General features: G+C 36.2%; 1 protein-coding gene across 1 annotated transcript; it reads right to left on the bottom strand.

Moving 5' to 3' along the window:
• Positions 1-5,314: 5,314 nt before the first annotated feature.
• On the bottom strand, positions 5,315-25,499 carry LOC148661849 (uncharacterized). Its single transcript, XM_088636235.1, has 7 exons — positions 25,278-25,499; positions 24,207-24,302; positions 22,295-22,386; positions 21,391-21,581; positions 19,930-19,991; positions 16,969-17,070; positions 5,315-7,681 (listed from the first exon to the last, which is right to left on the bottom strand). The coding sequence occupies exons 1-7, from the start codon at positions 25,278-25,280 to the stop codon at positions 7,481-7,483; spliced, it is 747 nt and encodes a 248-aa protein (XP_088492361.1). The 5' UTR covers positions 25,281-25,499; the 3' UTR covers positions 5,315-7,480.
• Between the last annotated feature and the right edge of the window lie 667 nt (positions 25,500-26,166).

The raw sequence follows: 26,166 nt of genomic DNA, 5'->3' as shown, positions 1-26,166 counted from the left end.
TTTGGTTTTTAAACAGGAATAAGATGGGAGAGATATGTTTGCATGTGCTTGCACACAAAGAAATACAGTTAAAACCCATCTTTTCTACCACAAATATGACTCAACGAAGCCTTTTCCATCTGCTCACTACTTGTTTGTCAGTAGCATATTTTCATATTCATCAGGTGCCATCCTGCATATTCCAGCAAAATCTATCCATCAATTTTCTAACTGCTTTATCTACAGGCTGGGTAGAGCTGGAGCCTAACCAAGCACACAGTGGGTGCAAGGCATCTACAAGCCCATCACAGGGCACACACAGACACAAACATGCACACACTCACACCAGGCCCAATTTTTCTGGAAGCCCATTAAACCTACCAGTATTTCTTTGGACTGTGGAAAGAGCTGTACCACACAGAGGAATCCCACACAAACCTGTAGAGAACATGCAAACTCCACACAGACAGCACCCCAGGAATTGAACCTAGGGCCCCAGCACTGTGAGAAAATTAGGTCTAAGTAAAACACTGAGCTTCATGAAGATTTAGCTCATTAGCAGGTTTATGTAACTTATGTAATCAAAAAGTGTCTCTCCCAGAGTGTTTAGGGAAACAGACTGATGAAATCACACAAGACCAAAGTGTAGGTTTGTGGTATGCAGAAAAGAGTCTTAAGTGTATACACAGAGTGTTACACAAGTGTCCAGGGGGATTAGAGGAGGATTTGGGTTTTACCTTTAACCACAAAGCTTACTTAAACCATTTTCACATTTTGTTTTAAATATCTCTGTTAAGAAAAGGACTTACAAAAGTACATATTCGACAGCTGAAGAATATGACCTAATCTGCCGCGAGCAAAAATACAAAACAAGGCATTTGTGGTCTTCATTGACACTTGATTCAAGGTGGCCTTGAGCACTGCTGTCCTCTCTTAAGTAGCAGCATGAAGGTGTTCATTATTTTTGGTCTAAAACCTTAGAACATGAATATAATTAGAATCTGTAAGAAACAAGTCTTGAAATGCTTCAGTGTATTGAAAAGGCATTAGCACTGCCTTCATCAGCTATTTTAGTTATGCTAAAAAAAACTACATCATATAAAATTAATATTTGTTAACCTTTAAAACCTACTGTATATACATTAAGCTAATTCTTCAAAGAAATTCTGTTTTCATTCATAACTCATCTGTTTCTTGGTATGGCTAAAAAAAGCAACTTAAGGTATCTGTCTTCTGATGTTTTCAGTGTCCTGGGTTGATCTCCAGGTAAATGTCATTATGTATGCTGACAGGATTTCAACTGATAACTGTGGTCTAGATAAACTAAGATCTGAGAAATGTTACATTTGAATGACTGCTAATGAAAAGAAACAGTTATTAAACAAGATCATAAATGGACAATGTGCTGTCTGTGCTTCTGCCTTCCCTAGGCACCAGACTTCTTAATTCAAAGGCAAGCAAGGGGAATGTCATGTAGCTGAATTAACGTGCCGCACAGCAAAATGTGTACACTCATTGCAAAGATAAATATGTTACAAGGTGAATGTATCGTGCAGGACCATAAGTATCCTGGATAGAAAAGCACTGCATATTCTCTGCAAAGCTAGTAAGCACATATACCACCAATTATATATATTGTATATAAAAAAACAAACTTAAATTTCAAACTAAAATTTCAAGACCTATCTATCCCATTTGTTACCACTTAATTGGTGTGGTAACAAATTCTGATCCAGTGAACTCATCCAGCACTTAAGAAACCAAAGTTTCAGCTTCAACAGGCTGTCCAGGTTTGTTCCATACTCCCACAACCCTTTGTGTAAAGAAGCGCCTCTTGTTTTGAGTTTTAAATGCACATCCACATTGTTTCCACTTCTGCCTCATGGTTCATGTTTTACTGTTCACTCTGAAAAGTTTTGCTGGGTTGACTTAGTGTCTTTGAAGAATTTGAATATTTGTATCGGGTTTATTTCTTATGTTTTCTATTCAAGCCCCAGAATGTATCCAAGTGCTCTACTCTGGATGGATTACAGCACAGCAAAATATTTTTTATAACATGATGACTACAACTGTATGCAGTATTCTAAATGAGGCTGTATATAATTTTAACATAACATTTTAATGATTTTAATTCTGAACTTTTAAACATAGATCCTAGCATTTGACCATTTTGCTGCCCCACATTGTCTAGAAGATAGTACATGATGTGTCAACATGATCACGTAAGTCTTTTCAGAAGTTGCTCTGCTGGCTCAGCTTTTCCCATTTTGTATTTAGAATTTGTTTTTTTACTAAATGCACGCAAAACCCTGCACTGGTCCCCATTAATTATCATTAATTATTATCAATTATCCAGGTGTTTGACCAGTTGTGAATTTTGTCCAAATCTTTTTGAGTTTCATTTACAGCTTCTACAAAACAATCCTGCTAATTTGGTATCATCTGCAAAACATGAATATCTTACTATTCAAGAATCTAAAAAAAAAGATAATTAAGAGGAGTAGTAATACAGCAGTGATTTTACATCACCCTCATTTGAGTATTCACCTTTTGTACCCTTTGATTTCTATTTAATATATTTTTTTCTCAATCCAAACACTCTTGTTTCTGTGAATGCCTACAGACTGCAATTTGAGAATCTTTTATGGAGAACTAAATCAAACGTTTTCTGAAAATCAAAAACATTATCATCATATCATATGCCTTGTGAGTATCCATCACCATTATTGCTTGTTCAAAGAGCTCTAACATGTTGGTTAGGCAACAACTACCTTTTCTAAATACATGCTGACTATTTCCTAGGATATACAGTAAGTTCCATATACTGTGAGTTTAGTTTTTCTAGTTGTTTCTAACACCTTACATGTAATAGAAGTTGGACCTTTTGGTCTGTAATGATTTAGTTCATACTGTATAATCCAAACTATGCATTTGATAGTGAAGTAGTCATCATTATATATTATACACCAAGCAATATAAAAAATAAACCAAGTTAAGGGTTAGGGTAGTATGGAACAAGCTATTTTTCAGAATTGCTGTGGAAGATGATACCCTGGCTTCTTTCAAGAAACAGTTTGATAAGATGCTCAGATCAATTTGCTACTAACTACTGAATGGATTAAAGGGGTCAAATAGCCACCATTGTAAACTTGTACGGCAACCTGCATGTGGTTGTTATTCAGCATGATGTGAAAGACCATGAAGAGGAAACCTGAAGCTCAAACGAATATTTCAACATTGTAGTTACACTTCAGAAAGAAGCAAATTGCTTTGCACAGCCCTGGTATGAGTGTCTGGTGTTTTGAGTAGTGAAAAACAGAAGGCCAAATAACATGCTGAATCAAAAGTGCTATAACATGCAAGTTTAATGTGGGCTTCAGTTTAATTTGTTAAATACAGGGAGACTGGGACACATCTTGAATATATAGTTAATTTGAAACCATAAATCTAATTAATCTGTATAGATTTAAATGGTCCATTTTAAAAGTGATCCATCATGCTGCTTTTTCTCCTACAGTACATATTACTCTGTGATGTACAAAAGCAGCTTTGCATGGAGTTTTCTGTGTGGTATATGTCACTTTTTATGTGATATACACATTGTTACTTTAATACTGTGTATATATCTTTGGCTATATAATTCTATTTAATTCATTATGTGTAACTGTTGTTTCTGTATGCTTCATGGTGCATAACTGTTTGGTCCGTTTTTTTAATTGGACGAACTCCTCAGGTCTCCTGTGATGAAAGGTGCATGCCAGGGGCACAAGTGTTAACCCCAACAGTCAGATTATACATCTGTCATGCTGCATGTTTTGAAATGAAACCAAATTCATCCATCCATCCATTTTCTAACTAAAATAAAAACCAATTGATAGGCTAATTCAGTTGCACTGGGGAACCGGCGCCTATCCCACCAATCAGTGGGCGCAAGGCAAGATGTTGGGACACCAGTCCGACAAAGGGCACACACACGTACCAAGTCACACCAGGGCTAATTTTCCCAGAAGCCAATTAACTAACCACTACATCTTTGGACTATGTTAGGAAACCGGAGTACCCAGAGGACACCCATGCAATAACAGGGAGAACATACAAACTCTACACCTCGCGAACTGAACCCAGGGCCCAACGCTGCAAGGTAGCAATGCTCTTCATTTCACCAATCCTGATCTGATAGCAAGCTAAATACAAAAGAAAAGGGCATTCTTCTTAACCATTGTATATTCATAGAAGTTATGTCTGTTACATCATAACACCTGAAGAGGGTTCCACAGCCGAAATGTTATGTTTTCTCTCTTCTCTTTTCATCAAGGAATAAACCTATTGTTCCCTTGCAGCCTACGCATGCTGACGCAGCTATCCACCTGAACTACTTATTATTACTGTTATCACTGATAAATAATGAACAATTGAGCTCGTCACCATGTTCAAAAATGCATTCTGTCCTGCAGAGAGTAACATTGATAGCAACTCTGAAATTTATCCTTACAGACCAGTTCACTACCACAAAGCTCTGTGAACTCATCTGAAGTAATTTCTTTCTAGTTCCTGGTTACTACATCTGAAGACGATTAGAGACATAATATATGCTGTATCTCCTTTAAAAAAGATCAGTTCCTGATTTAAAAGGCATTTCCTGAAGCTCTCCAAATAGCAATTCTCCAAATAGCCCAGCAGGACACCTCTGGTGTTTTTAAGAAATGCTGCCATTAGAGTGGTTGCATGGAAACCGAAGTCAGAGCAAAGCTGTTTTAAAGGAATAGCCCCAGTAAAAAACATCCCCAGAGGGTACCATATATCACTCACCAAACTGCAAGACAATTACTCGGAGTGCACTGCATGCCTTTGCAGTATTCTAGACTAAAGTCTCAAGGGAAAAAAGAAACATTAGTTACCTGAGCATCTGTGCATTTGTTATGCACTGTTAAAAATCAGTTTATTTATTTGATCAAATGTCTAATTTAGCATGTGAGTCAGCCCACTGGAAAACCGCTTTCTGAAATGTATAATCGTTTTCCTACCTCGAATGATTCTTGACGTTACCATGACAAAGTAGTCACCACATACCTGAAGCAATCAGATGAGGAAGGAACAGAACCAAGACCTGAATTGCAGTTAATTCTCAAGACACAAAACCTGCATTTAAAAAATAAACTGAGCACATGGTACACTGGTCAGTGGGTTTCAGTTCATTAAACAAGCGGCCACAATGACATACTTGTTACAAGTGAAACACGTGGACTAGAAATGTGTAAATTAAAGGTGTATATAAACTCTTGCATGTCTTCTCAAACGAATGAGAGTTCTTAAATGATCTTATTCTTAAATGCTCTTAATTCGAAAATGTTTATTTTATTGTTTTAATATGAAATGATATTTGGAACTTTAGTTTTTGCAAAAGAAAATTGATTTAGTATAATAACAAAATGGAAAAGCTTTACAAATGTTAAATTTTAAAACACACAAAACAGTTACGGAAAATATTTGGTCACATTGAGAAATTACTACATGTATTCCAATACTATAAACAAACCTGTTGCAACACAACAGTTTTATTAAATATTTTAATATAATTCACAATGAGTAAAAATCCATACAATGTAAATATACACTTTCATTTGCTTTAGTACCTTATCAGTGTATTATTAAAATTATTTCACAATAACCATAATTATCTCCTTATTAATGTAACGACTAATGCTTTAACATTTTCCCCAAAATATACACAATAGTACTGTTAATAATTTAAATGTTTTGTGTTTGAGGTTTTCTCACTTTAGTATCTAATAATTTATTTCTATCATAAAAACACAGACTGCAAAACAGTCTCTATATACATTGCCCTCCATATTTATCCATATTTTTGATAAATGTTACTAAAAAAAATGATTCTACAGAAAATGACTGTGGTATTTTTGCCCTTCTAAATTTTTCAGCAAACTATGAAAAGATCAATGAAAGCTTTGTTTTCCACCAAAATTATTCACATCCCTGCCATAAGTTCTTTGTGCATCTTTCACTCCGATCACAATGAAGACACTTCCTGTAGTGTTTTATAGAATTGTGGTATAAATTTTGACCATTCCTTCAGAGGAAAGCCAGAGAAAACTTTTTCTTTTGTGAACTGCATGAAATTGAAACTTCCAAAGGTAGATTGGACTGGAGGTAATGATGGCCAGTTAACAACACTCATTTTGTATTCACTTAACTTTGTAGAGCACAATGTATGCTTGAGATCATTAACAAGCTGGAATGTGATTTTCAAATTAGCTTTAACTTTTCTACTATGGGGTACAAGCTTTTTGGCCAAAATGTCCCGGTATATTCTTGAATTCCTTGTTCCTTCCAGTCAAACAAGGGCACCAGGACCAAAAAATGCAAAATAACCCTAAAGCAAAGTAGATCCACCTCCATATTTCACAGTGGGCATGATGTATTTCTTGGCACATGCTTCACCTCCTTGCCGCCAAACATAACGCTGTTGAGAATGTACACAAAGCTCAAATATGGTTTCATCTGACCATAAGACACAGACCCAACTGTCTTATGTCATGGAGATGCAGATTGTTCGATTCCATACTGTCTCTTTGTGTTAGGCCTTCAGAAAATATTCCTTCTTTGTAACTTTGCCATGAACATCATATTCGTGCAGTTGACATTGAATGGTGGTTTTTGAGACATTGTATCCTGATGTTAAAACAGTCAGAGAGATCTGGAACTTTTCAATCCTGGGTTTGTGGTTGTTTCCTAAAAAGATTTTTCTCAGTACATGGTGGTAATTTTTTCTTGTGCCCTTTTCCTGGCACTGTTCCTATGGCCTTGAACTTCTTAATGGTGGACACTATAGTGGAATCTGGTAGGTTCAGCATTTTGTGATATAGCCATTATCCAACTGTTAAAGATTACTGATTCTTTGCCTGCACTTTTGTAAGGGTTCTTTGCTTTTCATCTTGATGTTGCTGAAGGATTTCCCTGCTACAGTGTTACTTGCTTTTATACGCCGTAGAAACAGAAAGTCCTAGAATATTCCAGAAGCTTTACATAAATGTCCAGACTACAGGATGGTGACACAGGATTTTTTTTTCTGTAATTTTTTTGTAGAGACTTAGGGGTATAAATAAGTTTGAACATTTTGTTTTTGCAAATGAAACATCACCATTCTTCAGAAAACCTATGATGCTGCTATTTTTTAGCTAGTTAAAAATTAGCCTATTTTCAGATCATATGAGCAAAACAAAAAACATTTTTTCCTATTGAATCACATTTGTAGTTAAATTTGACACAGCTATGGCTAAATATAGAGGGCAAAAATATTTGTATAACAAATCAATAGTATTTTTTCATAGAGTACCAAAACCATTTTACCTTGCTTACCATCTTCAAATACATTATTTTTACAGAATTTCCCAATTGATGGGTGGCTCATGAATAGGTTGTGAAAGTGATGCCTTATTTCCTAGGCAGTGATCGAAAGTGGGAGTAGTACAGAGGAAGAGGGTTAAAACTGAGGGGGTATGCAGGGGCTGGGATATTTAGAATCGTATTCATCAATGAAATTCTGCATGGCCTCAGCACAACGCTGCCCGATTTCTTTGAGGTTTGCTTGAAGAGACGACTGGATGGATTGCTCCAAAGAAGGGTCCTTCCCAATCAGCATTTTTGCCACAATTCCAAACGTGTCGCAATCTTGTCTATAGACCTGTAAAGCAAAATATACACAGTCAATCCCTGGGTGGCCAACTGCATCAAAAGTTCAATCTCTTCACAAAATCAAATTGGGCTTCACTTCCATTTACACTTTTACAGAGTTAAACTGTTCAGTTGGTAAGATATCTACACTTAGTATTCACTGTGGGTTTTATATTGGCAGACAGCACTGAAATCCCCTGTCAATACACTCTGGCAAGGTCTCACTGACAAATTACTAGTTTACCATACTTCACAAATTGATGACTAGCATTATTTTAGACACTGATGGCAATACTTATCCACATATGCCTGAAATTGTATTAGAAGAAAAAACATTTGAACAACATTTTAAAACAACTTAAAGAAAGCTTAATTTTTTCCAGTGTGAGAGAAAACTGGACAGAACTATGCTACCAAGCCTTAGTTAATCAGTAATGAAACTGCATTGCTCTACGGAGGTCTGCAATGGTCGAGCTCCAGGTTATTTTAAGGATTTATTACAGTGCCTTGCGAAAGTATTCGGCCCCCTTGAACTTTTCAACCTTTTGCCACATTTCAGGCTTCAAACATAAAGATATAAATTTTTTATTTTATGTGAAGAATCACCAACAAGTGGGACACAATTGTGAAGTGGAACGAAATCTATTGGATTTTTGAAACTTTTTTAACTAATAAAAAAATGAAAAGTGGGGCGTGCAAAATTATTCGGCCCCTTTACTTTCAGTGCAGCAAACTCACTCCAGAAGTTCAGCGAGGATCTCTGAATGATCCAATGTTGTCCTAAATGACTGATGGTGATAAATAGAATCCACCTGTGTGTAATCAAGTCTCTGTATAAATGCACCTGCTCTGTGATAGTCTCAAGGTTCTGTTGAAAGCGCAGAGAGCATCATGAAGACCAAGGAACACACCAGGCAGGTCCGTAATACTGTTGTGGAGAAGTTTAAAGCCGGATTTGGATACAAAAAGATTTCCCAAGCTTCAAACATCCCAAGGAGCACTGTGCAAGCGATCATCTTGAAATGGAAGGAGTATCAGACCACTGCAAATCTACCAAGACCTGGCCGTCCCTCTAAACTTTCAGCTCAGACAAGGAGAAGACTGATCAGAGATGCAGCCAAGAGGCCCATGATCACTCTGGATGAACTGCAGAGAACTACAGCTGAGGTGGGAGAGTCTGTCCATAGGACAACAATCAGTCTTACACTGCACAAATCTGGCCTTTATGGAAGAGTGGCAAGAAGAAAGCCATTTCTCAAAGATATCCATAAAAAGTCTCGTCTAAAGTTTGCCACAAGCCACCTGGGAGACACCCCAAACATGTGGAAGAAGGTGCTCTGGTCAGATGAAACCAAAATCGAACTTTTTGGCCACAATGCAAAACGATATGTTTGGCGTAAAAGCAACACAGCTCATCACCCTCAACACACCATCCCCACTGTCAAACATGGTGGTGGCAGCATCATGGTTTGGGCCTGCTTTTCTTCAGCAGGGACAGGGAAGATGGTTAAAATTGAGGGGAAGATGGATGCAGCCAAATACAGGACCATTCTGGATGAAAACCTGTTGGAGTCTGCAAAAGACCTGAAACTGGGACAGAGATTTATCTTCCAACAAGACAATGATCCCAAACATACAGCAAAATCTACAAAGGAATGGTTCACAAATAAACGTATCCAGGTGTTTGAATGGCCAAGTCAAAGTCCAGACCTGAATCCAATCGAGAATCTGTGGAAAGAGCTGAAAACTGCTGTTCACTAACACTCTCCATCCAACCTCACTGAGCTCAAGCTGTTTTGCAAGGAAGAATGGGCAAGAATTTCAGTCTCTCGATGTGCAAAACTGATAGAGACATACCCCAAGCGACTTGCAGCTGTAATCGCAGCAAAAGGTGGCTCTACAAAGTATTAACGCAAGGGGGCCGAATAATTTTGCACGCCCCACTTTTCATTTTTTTATTAGTTAAAAAAGTTTCAAAAATCCAATAGATTTCGTTCCACTTCACAATTGTGTCCCACTTGTTGGTGATTCTTCACATAAAATAAAAAATTTATATCTTTATGTTTGAAGCCTGAAATGTGGCAAAAGGTTGAAAAGTTCAAGGGGGCCGAATACTTTCGCAAGGCACTGTATGTGAGAATAATCCAGGTCTTAATCTGTCATCAGATGATCCTGGATTTCTTTCCTTGCCAAAGACCACAGGCTTGTGTGCAACACCATGTCTGTGGAACTCATTCCCCTGATCCTTTAGAGACGCTAAAATTGTCAACATGTTTACACTTTATTTTGCCTTGCTTATCTTTTCACTGTAATTTTGAGAATATAATGTAGATCTGCTCTTAGTTTTACTGAGACAATTTGCTGTTCTTTTTTCACTATTTGTTTGCTTTTGTTGTGTACATGAATACTGTTGCGCTTTGGGTTTGTTGAAAAGTGCTCATAAAATTATTTTATCTTAGTATAAATGATCAGAACATTTAAAACCAATCCTATTTTTAACCTATATTTAAAACCTGAAAAAGCCAACCAATGAATATCTGATTCCTGTTGTACCAAAGCAGATTTGAAGAAATTATGTGTATAAATGTTATACACAGTCCAATCTACCAAGCTAAAATGTTGCTATATTTTTTTTTATCTTGAATAAAAACTGACTCCACTTCATTATATCTGTTCATAGTCATTTACATGCTAAACAAGATTTGGCCTGTTATAAACAAATTTATAAGAGTCATATAGTGCTTTCTAGATATTTCTTTTTGCAGCCATTCCAAAGTAGTTAATTCTTTTGGCAATTGCTAAACTCATAAAATAAGCGGAGCAAGCACATGTAACCCAGTGTCTGACAGCCAGCGATTCCAATCGATTCTTGCCGGGAGTCATGGTACAGCTCCATGCCAATCAAGTTGGTGACACAGACATGCTGGAATCAAAATGAAGTTAATAGAAAACATAACATTGTCACGACAATAGACAAAAGAAGTACTGTTGTTTCTATTTATTGTAAATAGTGTCTGTTTCCCAAGCAAAGATGTAATTTATCAATCATGCATTTCATAGCTCTGTGTTTGCTCAACAACATGTGCCATTCTAATACATAGAATTTAAATCCAAATCTATTGTTTTAGAAAGAATTACACAACACTACCACACCCCAGTTCTGTTTTTTCTTTTTTTTCAGTGCTTCTGCTGGACATCTCTTTAATAACTCATGCTCTGAAACATATTTTTTCTGATCCATGTGGAAAAGCTTAAGCAGAACATAAGTCTCTGGTTTAAATATTAATAAAATATAACAACAAAAATGTATCATTTGTAGGAACTTTTTTTAAAGTTTGTGACAGAATATTATTAGGCATTATTTCCATTTCGGTGTTCCGGTACAGTCTACCCTGTGTATATTCTCTTATTTCTGTTTGGTTCTTGCCTTTCATCTTTGGCACATCCTCAGGTTTTATTATCTTAAGGATAAATGTGCTGAAAGCAAATGGAAATGTGTGATAAATAGTGCATTCTTTTCATCACCTACTCTGAAGGCATTTCCAAAGGTAACTGGCAAAGTACTAAAGAGGAACTTGAGGTTCTTAATGATGAATTTATGACATGACTTAGTGTGGCACTTTTTATAATACAAGTGAAAATGTATTTGTAAAAGCATCTTAAATAAGTACTTAACACTATATGTAATAACAAATAATATCATACATGTCTTAAAATAGGTTTCGGAAAGCAATAAATACGCAATGAAAATAACCAGTAAAGTGAAAAGTTAACAGGAGTTACTTGTTCCATATAAGGAGAAATGTTGAGCATTTTAAGCATTTTGGAAGTTGCTGAAACCCATAATTACTAGTCATTCTAAGCAAACTGCATTAAATTACAGCTTAGCTGAGATATGCAAAAATAGAAGGAGTCAATTATTTACAAATAAGAGAAGCTGGTATGTCATCTCAGTGTTCCACCCAGCAATGGAAGGAGGAGACTTTAAAATAAGACGCATGACCGGAAAGAGAGATGCTGACTTGTTGTCTGTACTGTCATGTGCATTCAATTACACCAGACTGGATTAGCGTCTCAGGGCTCTGGAGCATTCAAGGCTAGTGTTTACACACGCTAAGCTATTTATGAAATGTAAAATCTTACCCCTTTTCTGTAACACAGAAGAGGATTACAAAATCTTTCAATACTTCTGAAACAGCGAAGTAAATCAAAATTAATTAAAATCCCTCCTGTCTTCTACTAAACTATTTTGGCCTGGTTATCCAGAAGCTCATATTTTATAATAAATTACCATTGACATTAGTATTAATTACAGGATAATTTCCATCCAGTATCTTTTATGTGAAGGCTTCAGTCACATATAATCTTCTTAAAGAGGTCATCTTCATAAAAGCACTAGTTAATCTTTCTTGAGAAACAGCAGGTAGCAAAGGGAGTTTTACTGTTATGATTGCTTCTACCCAGAGTGTACAATGACATGGCAGTTAATGCTACAGCCACACCTTCTGTGTGGAGTTTGCATGGTCTCCAGATATTCACGTGGGGTTTCTTCAGGTGATTAAGTTTCCTCCCTTCTCATGAAGATATGCATCCTAGGTTAATGGGTCTCTCTAAATTGTTCAAGCAGGCTGCAAAGGGACAAGTACCAGTTAATTCCACTCTGAAAATAGAAAATAAACATGTTTTGGCAGTTGGGTCTTCTTAAGGTGCAAGCTTTTCTTTCTTTCCTTTCTTTCTACTTTTCAGCATGGAATTAACCTCTAATTGTTTCTAAATTGTGCCTTTGTGTGTTGTGTGTATGTGTCCTGTGATGCACTGGTGTCTTATCCAGGATGGAGTCCCAGTTTGCACCCTATGCCTCGGTGATAAGCGCCAGGCTGCTGTTACCCTTACCAGGAATAACTGGTTTTCTGATAAAGGAATGCTTGGATTGCTTTCATATAACAATTTAACTTGACTTTTCTGCAATCTTTTCCTAAGGATTACCTGTTAAGTCATTCCCATCCAGATCCCATGCTTTTCTAATCCCTCACAAGCTTCTCCTGTGCCCCTTAATGCCCCTTCCAGCTTCCATAAAAGTTGAGCATCTCCCCCAATGAACAAGTTAATTTGCTTCTCTGCAGCCATAAAACTCCTCAAAGATGAAGACTGTCTCTGTTTATGAGAAAGCTTGGAACAAACTACAAAGTTTTAAAGAAAATAATCAATGGTTTAAACCAGTTTCTATACATATAACTTGAATGCGATGCATTTCTGGAACGCTTGATGCTTTAATATGGAAATGACAGTAGCTAAAATAGAAAGTGGGTTTTGCACAAACATATACATAAGGCAAGCAAAGCATAAAAAGATTCTGGTAAACAGTGAAAAGTGACACACATTAAGTCTTTTGTAACCAGCTATTTCCTTCTGAACCTTTTTTTCAGTATATGATTTTTCCCTGTATATATTTCAGTGGTTTATCATCTTTGTTTTTGCCAGATATTCTAACTAGCATGCAAATAGTGCTCTTTGCTTCAATGTACTTAGATTTGGTACAATAGCTCTCTATCTTTCACCAGTATAGTTTCATGATATCTGCTTCATTACCGTTGATGATAATCATATTTTCATTCACAATTTATGCTGTGTTACTGACAAACTAGTATCTATTTTAAGCTTCATCTGAGCAATTTTACCACAGTTTAAAATAAAAGAAACACATAGTCATAAATTAGTACTGTGACAGAGTAATTTACATAAGTTCACATTAAATTAAGAGACAGTACTACCTGCATTAACAGGACCTGCTATTGGTGAAGGTTTCCATACATTTAGCAAGCTTTGTGACCAAAATCTTAAAGCACTTTTAATTTTTAATTCAGGGTTTATGGTGTTCAGAGATCAAGCTGCTTTTTAAAGCTGGTTAATTTTTCATTGGAATGTGTATGTGAAGCCTTCCACCACTTGTATGGCCAATGATAGGAAGTGGGATGAAATGTACTCATCAAGGTTCAATCTTTTTTCCAGACACTGGCACATTCTTATAAAGTAAGCAGTGCTCTGTCGGTGGACAGAGTGTTATTCAGTAAGCTAGAGATCAGATGTTAAGAAAAACTGAGCAACAGATTCACCTCCCCCAGTGTCTCTGTACTTCATTTTCTGCCTGTTATTTTGTTTTAGACATATGATGGATTTTTGTAATACCCTGGGCTCTGGATTTTTAGAATAGATTCCTACTGTATGTCAGTCCTGAGACCGGGGTGGGGGGTAATTCAAGGTTTCTTAACATACTTCTCTCAAAACAACTCAAGGATGGCAAGATAATGTATTGCTATAGAATGTCACACATCAAAGCTATTCTTTAAACTTGGCTTTGATGGGAACAAGCAATGTCAGGTGTCTGGGGCTCACAGACTCCCAGTTCAAGTTCTTGTTGTTATCTTTCAAAGTGAGCTCACTGTAAGCACTGACATGAGAACTTGGCACATGCCAGCCATATTTCAGTGTCTGAACTAATCATGAACATACTAAATGTTATGGTAATGGAAATTAAACTGCAATTTTAAAGATGAAGTATCAATTCCAGAACTGAAGCTCAGTATGTTACAGTTAAATTAAATTAAATATTTCCCAGATATCTTTTTTATTATTGGAATCTTCTCTTCCAAACATTTCCACTTAAATCCCAAAAGCCCCCTAGTTGGTTTTTTTGAGGAGTGTGAAATTTGAGCCCCAAAGTATTCTGGCTGTCCTAGTTTTCAGTAAAAGGAAAGGGAGCCTTATTAATCCTAAAACATGCAATGTAATAAAAGGAATTTACTGCATCTGTACTGTATGCTGCATCTTTGCAATTTCTTCAATGGCAGAATTTGAGTGTGGGTTGCATTTAAATTGAATTTGCATACAATTTAGCTCTAAAATGATCTCTAATCTGTGACTCTGAGCCGTAAAACTAGATGGAAATTACAGTTTTGAATATTCTAATCTTCAAATGCCAAGAGGTCCATCTGTTTAACAGAGCTGTCATGCACTCTGCCATCTTCCGATGTCTAATGACATTAATGAGTTTGAATCCCTGAGCTTCCCATCTGCCTACCACCTGCACTGCTCTTTGTTAGTACCTGCTCCTCTGTCGTCCTGAGCACAGGAGCCTCCTCTGTTGACATTCCCACAGTCAAACAACTTTCAATGACCTCTGATTAAAGCTTTCAGTGACTATGTTCAGAAAACGAGCTGGGCTGGAACTGCACAGCAAAACACATATTTGTTAAAGATGAATAAAGGTACCAGGTTCAACACTGTTATATTTAATACATTAAACAGGTCACTATCAATAGCTCCTCCCTTTAACAGAATGGAATACCACTGCACCAGTTAACAGTTTACTTGACTGTCCTCTTTCAGTGGGCAAGTGGCTGTTGCAAGGACAGACCATCAGGAGGTCAATTTGTTCTGTAGATTTCCTTAATCTTTGAACTGCCTCTTTTTCATTATAATGCCTAGAAGCAGCATCAGAAAAAGCTACTTTTAAATGTTAATCCATTACAATTACAAGGTACATGCATAAGTAATGACTTGTTTCAATTAATAAAAAGCTGGGGGAAATTGTTATTTTATTTATATATTTATGTAGTAACTGCACACACTACACACATCACTGTAAGCGATACCTTTTTTTAAAGCATTTCCTCCAACTTCATCTTAATTTTAAAATGGAATCCCTTATACAAGTAACTTGTAACTATAATGAATTACTTCTTAAAAGTAAGCTACCTTACCAACACTACCTAGGGGGGTGGGATCATAATGCACAGTCAGTCTTTTAGTCTTGAAAGTCTTTTTCCTCCAAGTGCTCCATTTTCCCCCTACAGTCCAAAGACATTCTATTCTATGTCTTCTGGGAAAACTGGCCCTGGTGCGAGTATGAGTGTGTGATGGACTGGTGTCCTGTCTAGGGTATTTTCCATCCTGTGTCCATAGCTTGCTGCATTAGGGTCCAGCTACCCTGCGACCCTATATTAGATGAAGCGGTTAGAAAATGGATAGAAGTAATGTAATTCAGTACCTATATGAACTGCTTGCTAAGCCCCAAAGCTATTGTAACTCTGGGTTGCTTACTTTAAATTGCAACACTCAATGGATATAATAATATATCCTTTAGTAGTTAATGAGGCAGAAACTTTCTTTGATGTTTTAATTTCTGGACACATTTTTCCTGCTTTGAGGCAGTCTGGATCTCATTAGGCTTAGTGATTCATACAACACATTTATTGTGCCATTTGTTTCCATCTTTGGAATGCTGTTAAAATGTGGTTAAATAAACTGTCATTCATCCTTATTAAAATTAAGTATGTACAACATGTCTGCGGAGAATTTAACATATACTGTGCATGTTCTGCATCTATTCAGCAAAGTTCACAAACCCCACAGGTCCCTGAAGCTTGTTAGGTCGAATTTTTGATTCTGTGCTTTACTTCTGAGGTTGTAGCAGAAAGCTGTGTCAGGGTGCGACACAGAGCTGCAAAGGAACACGTGCAATTTTTGCAAAGAGTGCTTTGCTACGGACATGGGGAAAGAAAGAAGACTGGCCAACCATCTCAGGCAACATATCAGAACAGAGAGTCAAAGACCTCCTCAGGCCTTTTCTCCACTATTTTACCTCCCCGATGCATGATCTCTCTATATCCTTTCAGTGGGATTCAAAAGACTCTTACGCAAGTAAGACATCGGGGAATTGGGGACTATAATCAACCTTAGTCTGGGTTCACATATTTCCCAGCACTCAATAATCAATTAATGTCTTCTTAAACTCTTTCAGTTCACAGATTCTGCCTTTCACACTTCTTTGGAATCTGAGTCTAGATTATTGCCTCCTCTTCACCTTCAACGATGGTCTCCTCACCCCACGTCTCTCCTTCTTTTTCCTGCCCCCTACCTCTCTTCCTTACACAACACAAGAGGCTCCACAGCCGAAACACTGTACTTCATCCTCTTCCTCTTTTCTTTTCAGTACAGAATTACCCCTTTCTTGCCGATCATTTTTTCCACTGTACACTGCTTTGCTTTTTACAAAACTACAAGAAGAACACATTCTCCATCTATCATAACCTACTGCCTTTTAGGCTACAGATGTGAATAGATTTTGTAGCGTATTATATTCTATATGAAACATACCAACATATTTGTCATTTGCACTAAGAAACACTGAAAATCACCTTCCATAGCAGAAGTTAAATTTAATTTAATAAAAATTTAGGGCATTATTTGCCATAGCACAGCACATCTGTCACAGTGAGGAAAAGTGTTTGAAATTACCTCTTCAATTTCTCTCCTCTTCTGCTGGATTGCCCTGTTTCGCAGTGCTGCTCTCATCACTGAAGGAGGCAACTCCGTGTTAGACAGACCATCCTCTGTGACCTTTTGTTGGGTTTTATTGAGAAAGAGCAAATATAAAGGTGAGGTTTTTGAAGCATATATAGCAAGGCATGGGAACATAGGGTTATAAAGCCTGAAATCCACCAGACACATGGCCATATTAAGGTAACAAATGGTTTGATAAATATGAACATCTCCTTCTTAGGAAACATCTCAGTTATTACGTCCTTAAAAAAATCCCCCGTAAAATTCCTTTTCAGAAATTCTCTTGTTGCCCTTGAAGCTAAATAAAGCTATTCCTTTTAAAAGACATTTTATAATTAATGATCCTTGTACTAACATCATTTTTTCAATTGTGAAAGCTGTCAAAGTCATTATAGTTTGTACTGCCAACGATCTTTCTGTATAGCCTATTATTAAGCTTTGTGTTTCCTCATAATTTAACAAGTGTTACCCTTATCTAACACTCACATACTGGTCATGTATTAACACTGAAGCTACATCACAGAGATACTAGAAACAGCAATTTTAGAGGTAATCATATCTGTATACTGACTAATTTAATGTCCCTGTTACTCTAATTGTGGCAGTGGACTTTACAAAACTACATTTATTTGACCTTGTCTTTACTTAAGCACATTAGCCACCAGCACAAGACTCCTAATTATCATAGCTTTCAATTATCCTGAAGATAATGCCCTTTGCACCTGGCTCTGTCTCCTCTTGACTGTAGACCTTCCTAGTAACCAGCTCATCGCTAATTGTGTAGCAGTCTGTGAAAATGCGATTTGTTTCCTGGCACAGCTTTTGGTTTTTTTGTAGTTGTTTCAAATGGGTAAAAAGAAGGTCACATGCTACCAATACAAATTCCACTTTTGCAAGTATTGCAACAGGCTATGCAAATGTTCTGCAAAATGAGTTGCTAATTTCTTTTTTGCATTGTTTTCTGTTCTCTGTAATATAAGAAATGTGCAATGGGACACATTCAAAGACTGGGAGTGCAAAAAAAGGGTAAAGACTGATAATAAGAAAAGACATCTAATCAAGCAGTTACAGTTCCACTATAGCAAGATGTATCTAAGTCACATTTCTTTCTGTCAGAATGATTTTTGATTTCTGCTAAGTGTGGTCTAAGGGTATCTCCGTTTTCAACTAACGCTCTAAGACAGTGTTTTAATACACTAACCTCGAAAGTAATCATTGATTCTTGTTGATTTATCTTATGTACTCAGAGATGTTCAAACTTCAAACAGATCATTTAGGCCATAATTATCACCCAGATATATAAAAGCTTAGAAGTAATATCAGTTTCCCTAAATGTACCATAAATGAAACACAGTCATATTTGACCTTTTTCTTGACCAGCTTTAAACCTGTTGAAACACCTAAAGAAACCATTATGAAGGTATATTTTCAGGAATATGTTATACTGAAAGGTTAAACAAACTAAATCTCTACAGCCTTAATAAGAAAATATTCAAATGGAACTCGATTGATTCACAACCGAACTGACGTCTTCAAAATCAACTGCGAAACATGTCAGAGGATACAAGTGGAAACTAACAAGAACTGCATTTAAACTGAGAATAGGAGGCTTCCATTTTCATACAAGGGGTGTGGCAATCTGGAATAAGCTACTAGTCATGCTTTGGAAACCGGTGGCTTCTCTTTAATTAATTCGCTATTACCACAACAACAGGCTAGATGGACTGAGTGGCCTCCTCTTGTTCAACACTTTTCTTTCTTATATGATTAAGAAACATCCCATGACAGACTGTCTTTTTTCTTCTAACATCCATGTGACTTCCATAGCAAAATCAATTAATTATCATACTTTTACAATACATGGTGTCCAACATCTTTATAGAAACACTACAGGTGCACCAATCCTTTAGACATCAAGCAAATGGCTTCTTGGGACATACACCAGTAACGCTTCACAAGGAAATTGCTCCAAAAAGGATTCCAGATGGAGCATGACTAATACAACATTCAATTCACCTAAGGAACACTTACATTTTAAGAGACTGTTGTTCTTACAGGTATTTAATTCACAGTTGATTAATAAAAGCCGGCAACATATTTTCTACATGGGAATAGTTTTATTAGTTTTAATCTGTGGACTACACAGCAGTATCAAGCTAACAATATCTTGAAGAAAGATACGCTACAACATCTGAGATGAAACATTCAAAGGGCAGTCTGATTCAGTGGTAACAACAGTGCCCCGGTCATTCTCGTGGTATGGTGTTTCCATTTCTGAAATATTTTAAGTTTCAGTTTACAACACTTACAGTATACAGAAAAGATTTAACTTTGGCTTCCTTTTCATACATACTGGGCAAACTCCAATCATCTGTAATATTAAAGCTTTGAATTAAGATTAGAATATGCAATGAATTATCACAAGCTGTAGCTAGGGACTGCGACTACTGTTTTGATGAGTCTGTGAATGTCAGACACAACATGAAAATTCCAGTTAAGCAAAAATAAATGTGTTAGGCACAAAAGAGCTTAATGTGAACTGAACTATAATTAAATGCAAGGTATTCAATTAAAGATTTGTTTTTGTCCTTTCTTTAAACATACATATTTGTGTTTTTCTTTGTTTTTTTTAAAGCCACCCTGTGAGGTTCCCAGGGAAAACAGGTAGGAGTCTTTGCAATTCAGTGTGAGTAGTTTTAATAAATCCAAGGGATTTTAGGGTATTGTCAGACATAAACATGACAGGATTAAGTTTGTTAAGAGCATAAAATCCTCATATTATCTTAGAGAAAGATATCCTTTACTGGGAATAATCTGGTGAGTCTCAAGGAGAAGAATAAAGTTTATGCTGTATTGTACTATTGTTTGAGACTTCTGTTCTTGTTAAACGTAACTGAAAATCAACATAGTCCTTACCTTAATTGAGAAGATCTCAAGTTCCTTTTCTCTACTTTTGCTTTTGAATGACTTCTGAACATCTAAAAAAAAAACTGCGTTTCAGTAATAAAGTAACATGCAATGTAATAATATTTTCAACAGAAATTTTGCACAACTAAAGTCAGAAAGCCAAAGTCTTTCAAGCTTTATAGGTAGTTATAAATATTCAGTGAGTAAGAATATAGAAAACTTGTTCTCTTGTACTAATTAAGAAAATAATTTGGTTTACTTTAGTCATTTTGGGCTCAGCTGTAATGAAAACCAGAAGACCAGGCCCCTGTCAGAGACTGTAAATTCAAGGAGCAATGAATCCCATGTTTAAATGCCCAGAGTAATGTACGAACTGCAGAGCTGGACTCCACACAGAATTAAGGATGAAGCACATCAGCAGGCTAGTCTGTCTGGGAGCCCAAACATAATTTAACATTAGTTACAAAATAAACTGCTGATTTTGTTTTTCCTGTAAGAATATTTCCCTCTCTCTTCAGTAATGGATGATTCTTTCAAAAAAATCCCGTAAGGTTTTCTATATGACTTTGAAATCGACCCTGGAAGATTTCACAGCAGTGTTCTTACACACAAGCATAGCTTTTCTATTGCTCATTATTTACAGCTGGCTTTGTGCCCAGCCATTCTTTCACAGAGGCGTCGGTGAGTCACCCAGCTTCTCTGCTACACCAGTATAAGAGACCTCATAATATGCAGCCACCCGAATATGCTTGATGCTTCAGGTTTAAATTAAAACAGATTTAATTCTTTCTTCAGAATATTTAGAAGCTTTGAGTTACCAGTTACTAGAGTTACCAGTAACTTAAAGCATAAGAATGGTTTTCCATATGCATCTTAAACATAAAAGTATTCCTTCTGCAATACTTATTTGTCTTAATTTTATTTGCACAGTTCTGAAATATGTTTATTGCAGCCACTGACATATTTGCAGCGAACAAAAATACCAGTGTTGAAAGATTTACAGCAGTCATATACTGTCAATAATATAAGAATAAAGTAATAAAGTCCCTTTGATAAACTACATTTGTATCTCATTAGCAATTTTGATTATTTCTTAGCTGGAAAGTGAACATTTTAAACAACATTAGTGACCCTTAAATCATAAAACTGGTAGCTCAGCAAACATTTGTAAATATTACACCAATCTGAGTGGAAATGTGAATATAATCTTATCTTATACATTGTATATTATTTAAATGACAATTTACAATATCAGGTTAGAGCCGCTCCTTGATCATCATTTCATCATTGGAATAATTTCAACAAAATTCAACAGCGCCATCTGCCGTCTATGAGCTCACTTGAGCAGGTTTCCTTTGAAAGCGCTCCCTTGTGGAATACCATTGTAAAATGCCAATAAACCCTTTAATGTTCCGTTGAAACACCTGCAACTTAAGACGCAACTCTTTCCTTTCTCATGATGCGACATACCATTTTGATCTTTTGATGTCCCTTTTGAACATTTGTTATCTTTCTTTAAATCAGACTTGCTACCGGGTGAGGGAGAGGATGTATTCTTTGGAGGCAGAGTCCGATGTGATCTCACAACTGAAACTGATCTGTATCTTCGGAATCTGAAACTAAACCCAGGTTTTCTGAAAGCATGATCTTCCCTTTTATACCTAAAAAAGATATGCAAAAGATGTCAGCCTAGAAACAGGTGGTTCTACAAAATTTCTAAATTTCAAAATTCTATCTGCTTAATCCAAATCAGGATTGCAGGGAAGTCACACCCTATCCCAGCAAGCAACAGGTGCAAGGCGGGGTACACCCTGGATGGGACACCAGTCAAATGCAGGACACACTCAAACACAAACACACACACTCGCACCAGGGCCAATTTTACCAGAGACTTATTAACCTACCAGTATGTTTTTGTTCTGTACAAGGAAACCAGAGCACCCAGAAGTAATCCATGCAAACATGGGGAGAACATACAAACTCCATACAGATAGCACTCCAGGTCTGGAACTGAACCCAGGGTTCCAACACTGCAAGGCAGCAATGCTAAAAAAACTACCACTGTGCTGCCAATTAAGAAAATCCATAAGAATCCTTATTACTTAAACTATTAAGTAAAACAGTCTTTAAAAAACAATAATGCTAGTGTAAAAAGATATGTTAAGAAAAATTAGCAAGTTAATTAATTTAGTCTTTGAAATACTGAATTACAGCCTTGCATTAAAATTTACTGACCTGTCATGGCATTTTTATGTTCTTTTCCTATTTCCTTCATTACTCTTTCCTAAGAGACCCACAAACTAACTGTGTGCATCTACGCATTATAACAAATGTTTGTCTTGTGTTGATAAGCACCTCAGCCTTCATGACTCACCGAGGTTTGATGAAACTTCTGCTCAACCTTGGCTTGAAAAAAACGGGTGCTCTCACAGGGCTTTTGCTTTTTCTGATAAGTCTTCTTTCATCCTAAACATGCAAGTTAGAAGTTACAGGAGTTACTTAAGGTTTCAGCTTATCGGAAGGGCTTGTGTACAGTCATCTCAAACATAAAAAATAGTGATTTCCAAAAGACGTTCCATACAATCACAGTTCACTGTGTACATTTGCATCACAATATCTTAGAGTTTTATTTACAAACAAATATTACTCAGTGCAGACAAATTAAACTTTCTACATATTTTCAATGGCTCTGTCACAGTGATAATATCCTCCTATGATAATGGAGGACATGACTGAGGGAATTTAAGACCTTTTAATATATCTATTTATACACAAAATTCTTGGATATGTGAAAAGTTTAATATGTTTCTGTCTGAAACTCCCAAACATAAACATTATGCAAATTCATGGTTGTTGATTATTTCCATCTTGTTTTGCATGTCCTGTATTCTTGTGTTAGGAGTCCGTGAAAGATGTCTATAGAAAATTGGATTTTTGTTATTTTCATATTGAAGCTACTTTACAAATCACACAACATTTGTTCACTTTAAATATATCCAATGCAATTATTTACTATTCTTTTCTTTTAGTGACTTTCTGGTTATAAAATGTTATGCATCTACACACAGAAACATTTTCCCTCCATTCATTCTAGACATCAATGTTAATAATAGCACCCTTGAGAAGGATTTCTGAAATGTGAGGATCTGCACAATTCTAAGCCACCACAGCCAGCAACACAAATTTAATCATTCTTATCAGTTTTTTTTCAGTTGAAAATCAGTTTTTCTACTGAAACATTTCTTCTGCTGCTATCCACTTTCTTCAATATAATTCTCAACCACCATATACATTTTCTTCCACATTTCCAGAATCTCCTTTTGTGCAGTATGATTCCAAAGAGAGAATGCAGCTCTCCAAAGATTTTCATAACAAAGGCCTGCCTTTAGGGAACTAGTGAAGTACTCTAAGGCAGGAATAAAACCATGATTGTAATGGGAGGTTGGCTCACTTATGTAGTAAAAAATGTACTGAATATTAAGTATAAGGTCATCAAAGCCTCAAAGAATAAATGATACACTTACAAAGAATAAACCATGCTAAAAATTCCAAAGTGGGACAACTGTGTATACATGAAACATGTGGCACACTGGCAATTTGTGAAAAGTCATTATGAGACAAAGCATTGCAACACTCGTAACAAGATCATTCTGAAAGCCCTGGCTCCTTCCATGCCAGAGTTTATAACTAAGAGCTCATCACTGGCGGCATTTTGAAAATAATCAAAATGAAATTACCTTTTTTTCCTGATATGGAGCATAACATGAAGAATGGCTTGTACAAACCCAAGCAGGAAAAACAGTGACCTTCTGTTTAGTGTTTTATTATTTAGCTCTATGGCAACAAATGTGAACATCCTTTCCCATGATCCCAGACAATGTATTTTCACACAAACTGGAAGGAACTGAACCCTTGTAGTGCTGTAAATTTGAGTTGTGCACACATTTACACCTGCCTTCTCTTTCTGAAACTAAAGGTGCAATGCAATTCAAAGGTAAGAGGATCTGAAGACTGACACATCTTATGTCTGGGGACAAGACTGAGGGATTCCAGAAGATTGATGAGGGAAATAAAATTTATTTGCAGCCTAGGTCTACTACCTCCGGTCATTCACCTGGAGCATTTTCTACTGTATATGACTTCCCTTTCGAGTTCACATTCAAAACTTGGTAAACATCCTTTGTTCTTACTATCAGAAAACGATTTTTGTTTTCGACTTATGGGAAAACATTAATGAGTTATTTGCTAGAGAAATACTTTTGCACACTAGTAGTACTATATTTTACCTTATTTTCCCGATTGCTGCTATCACAGCGCTTCTTTTTATGTCTTTGTTCCTTGGCTTCACTGCTGCGCTCTCGGTGTCTTGAGGAACTGGAACTCTGGACAGCACGTTATTATAAGCAGGATGTCTGAGTTTTCAGACTTTTCTCACGCTGCCAGTTAATCTACAAGAAAACTGGTTTGGAAACCCATGCTAAAATATTACATAAAATTAAATAAAATTTTGAATATATAAATCCAAATACATAAAAAGACGCATACAACGTAGTTTATATTTTAAGGTGGGGTGTGTTGGGTATTTGGCTTTATTACACCTGTCCATTTAGATTTCTGATGCTCTGTTCAATTTAAATGTTATAAACACACAAAAAAAACACAAACCTTTCTTCGAGAATGCGGAAAAATACTAAATGACAAGGGAAAATACCGGAAATGACAGAAGACCCAAATGTTAGAAAGTGGAAGCAACAAGACTACTGTATTTCATTCTTGCAATACAATTTTAAAAAAACGCCATAAGAAAAGACGGCAGTTTTCGTTTTGGATCATTCAAATACAAAATTCAAATATTTAACTATCCCCGACTTCCATGCAGTAAATATTGTGTTTTACCAGGCTGAGATGCTAAATGAACTAAATACAGCGTAGATAGTGGCAAATTCCCTGAAATAAAGAGAGACAGGTCGAAATAATTCGAATTAATTAATTAAATCATCAACTTAGGTCTAACAAAGAAAAACATTCTTCCGCATTTAATAGACTTGACTGAAGTTACTTCCTACAAAACATCGACTATCATGCAACGCGTCGGAATTTGAAGTAGATTAAATGTCAAGTAAACTTTGAAACTAAAGTTAAACGTTAATAAATCCTAAAAAATAAAAATAATAACCTCTTTTTTACAGACTTTGAAACTCTGTTGTTTTGTACTAAGTAGTTATGTTTGTAAATAGTCCATGTAGAATGCGCAATATACAATGTAGTTTCTGCTTCTGCTTAATTATTATTTTGTAGCAGGCATTGCATTATGTGATTTCAGTGTCAGCCTGCACGATTACACAAAATTCACTTACCATTTTGCTTTTGTAAGAACAGCAGATGTTTTGATGAAGCACTTTCCCTCGTCAGTGTTACTACCGCTTTGGTGCCTCTGATATTATTTGTTTAATATTTACTTACGTCACACCATTTTTACCTGCTGGAGTGACTGAAACCGAAACAATGTTCCTAAAAACAGCTATCCTTATAATCGGTTACTACAGGACTCCTTAAGAAGAGAATATATGAAACCTATACCACAATTTATGCATTCTGATGTGAACCCTGCTGTCTGAAACATACTGATAAAATTTCACATTTTCAATGGCATCATAAAGTGTAAATATTAATACCATCTGTGTATGTATCACACATAGATCTTATGCAAGGTTGGCCTTGTGAAAAGTCATTTGAAGATACGGAAAAACCGAGCACACTTAATAGTTTTTTTTTCTAAAGTAAAATAGTAAGGTGAAGTAATCCTGAATCAATTCTAAGCAATGGGTACAAATTACAAAATGATGTACAGTGAAACTACACGAACCTTCACGCATAAGTGATTAGTACCGAGTTACTATTTCCAGGCGGACATGGCAAGATGATTAAGTGATTAATGTTTCTTTACCGTCACGGTCTGAGATCAACTAAAGACCTTGAAAAATTGCTAAACTGAAGCGTGATAATAAGATATGCCACTAAAGTAGTTTTTTTTAAAAAATATTTCTGAAACAAAATGTTTATGAATGTTTTGTGTTTAATAATTAATGTAATTTATCTTTCCTACATTCAGCAAATTAAAACTATCTTCTGGTGGAAATCAATAATAAAGCACGTGCAGCTTTGTTTCTGGGAAAATCTCAGCCTTTTTTATTTGGTATATCTTCTTAAAAGCTGCGCTACAGTCCATTGCCCAGTATGCTACCA

The sequence above is a fragment of the Lepisosteus platostomus genome, chromosome 6 (genome assembly GCF_059453375.1).
Source record: "Lepisosteus platostomus isolate fLepPlt1 chromosome 6, fLepPlt1.hap1, whole genome shotgun sequence".
NCBI classification, from domain to species: domain Eukaryota; kingdom Metazoa; phylum Chordata; class Actinopteri; order Semionotiformes; family Lepisosteidae; genus Lepisosteus; species Lepisosteus platostomus.
Note: the sequence above shows the minus strand (reverse complement) of the source record. Positions and strands in the feature narration are given on the sequence as shown.

Excerpts from the sequence above, each read along its gene's own strand:
- LOC148661849 (XM_088636235.1), bottom strand. Across the intron at positions 21,582-22,294 it reads AGAAGTTTCATCAAACCTCG|GTATAAAAGGGAAGATCATG; the intron begins GTGAGTCATGAA and ends TATCTTTTTTAG. Across the intron at positions 7,682-16,968 it reads AGAGGAGAGAAATTGAAGAG|GTCTATAGACAAGATTGCGA; the intron begins GTAATTTCAAAC and ends TTTGCTTTACAG.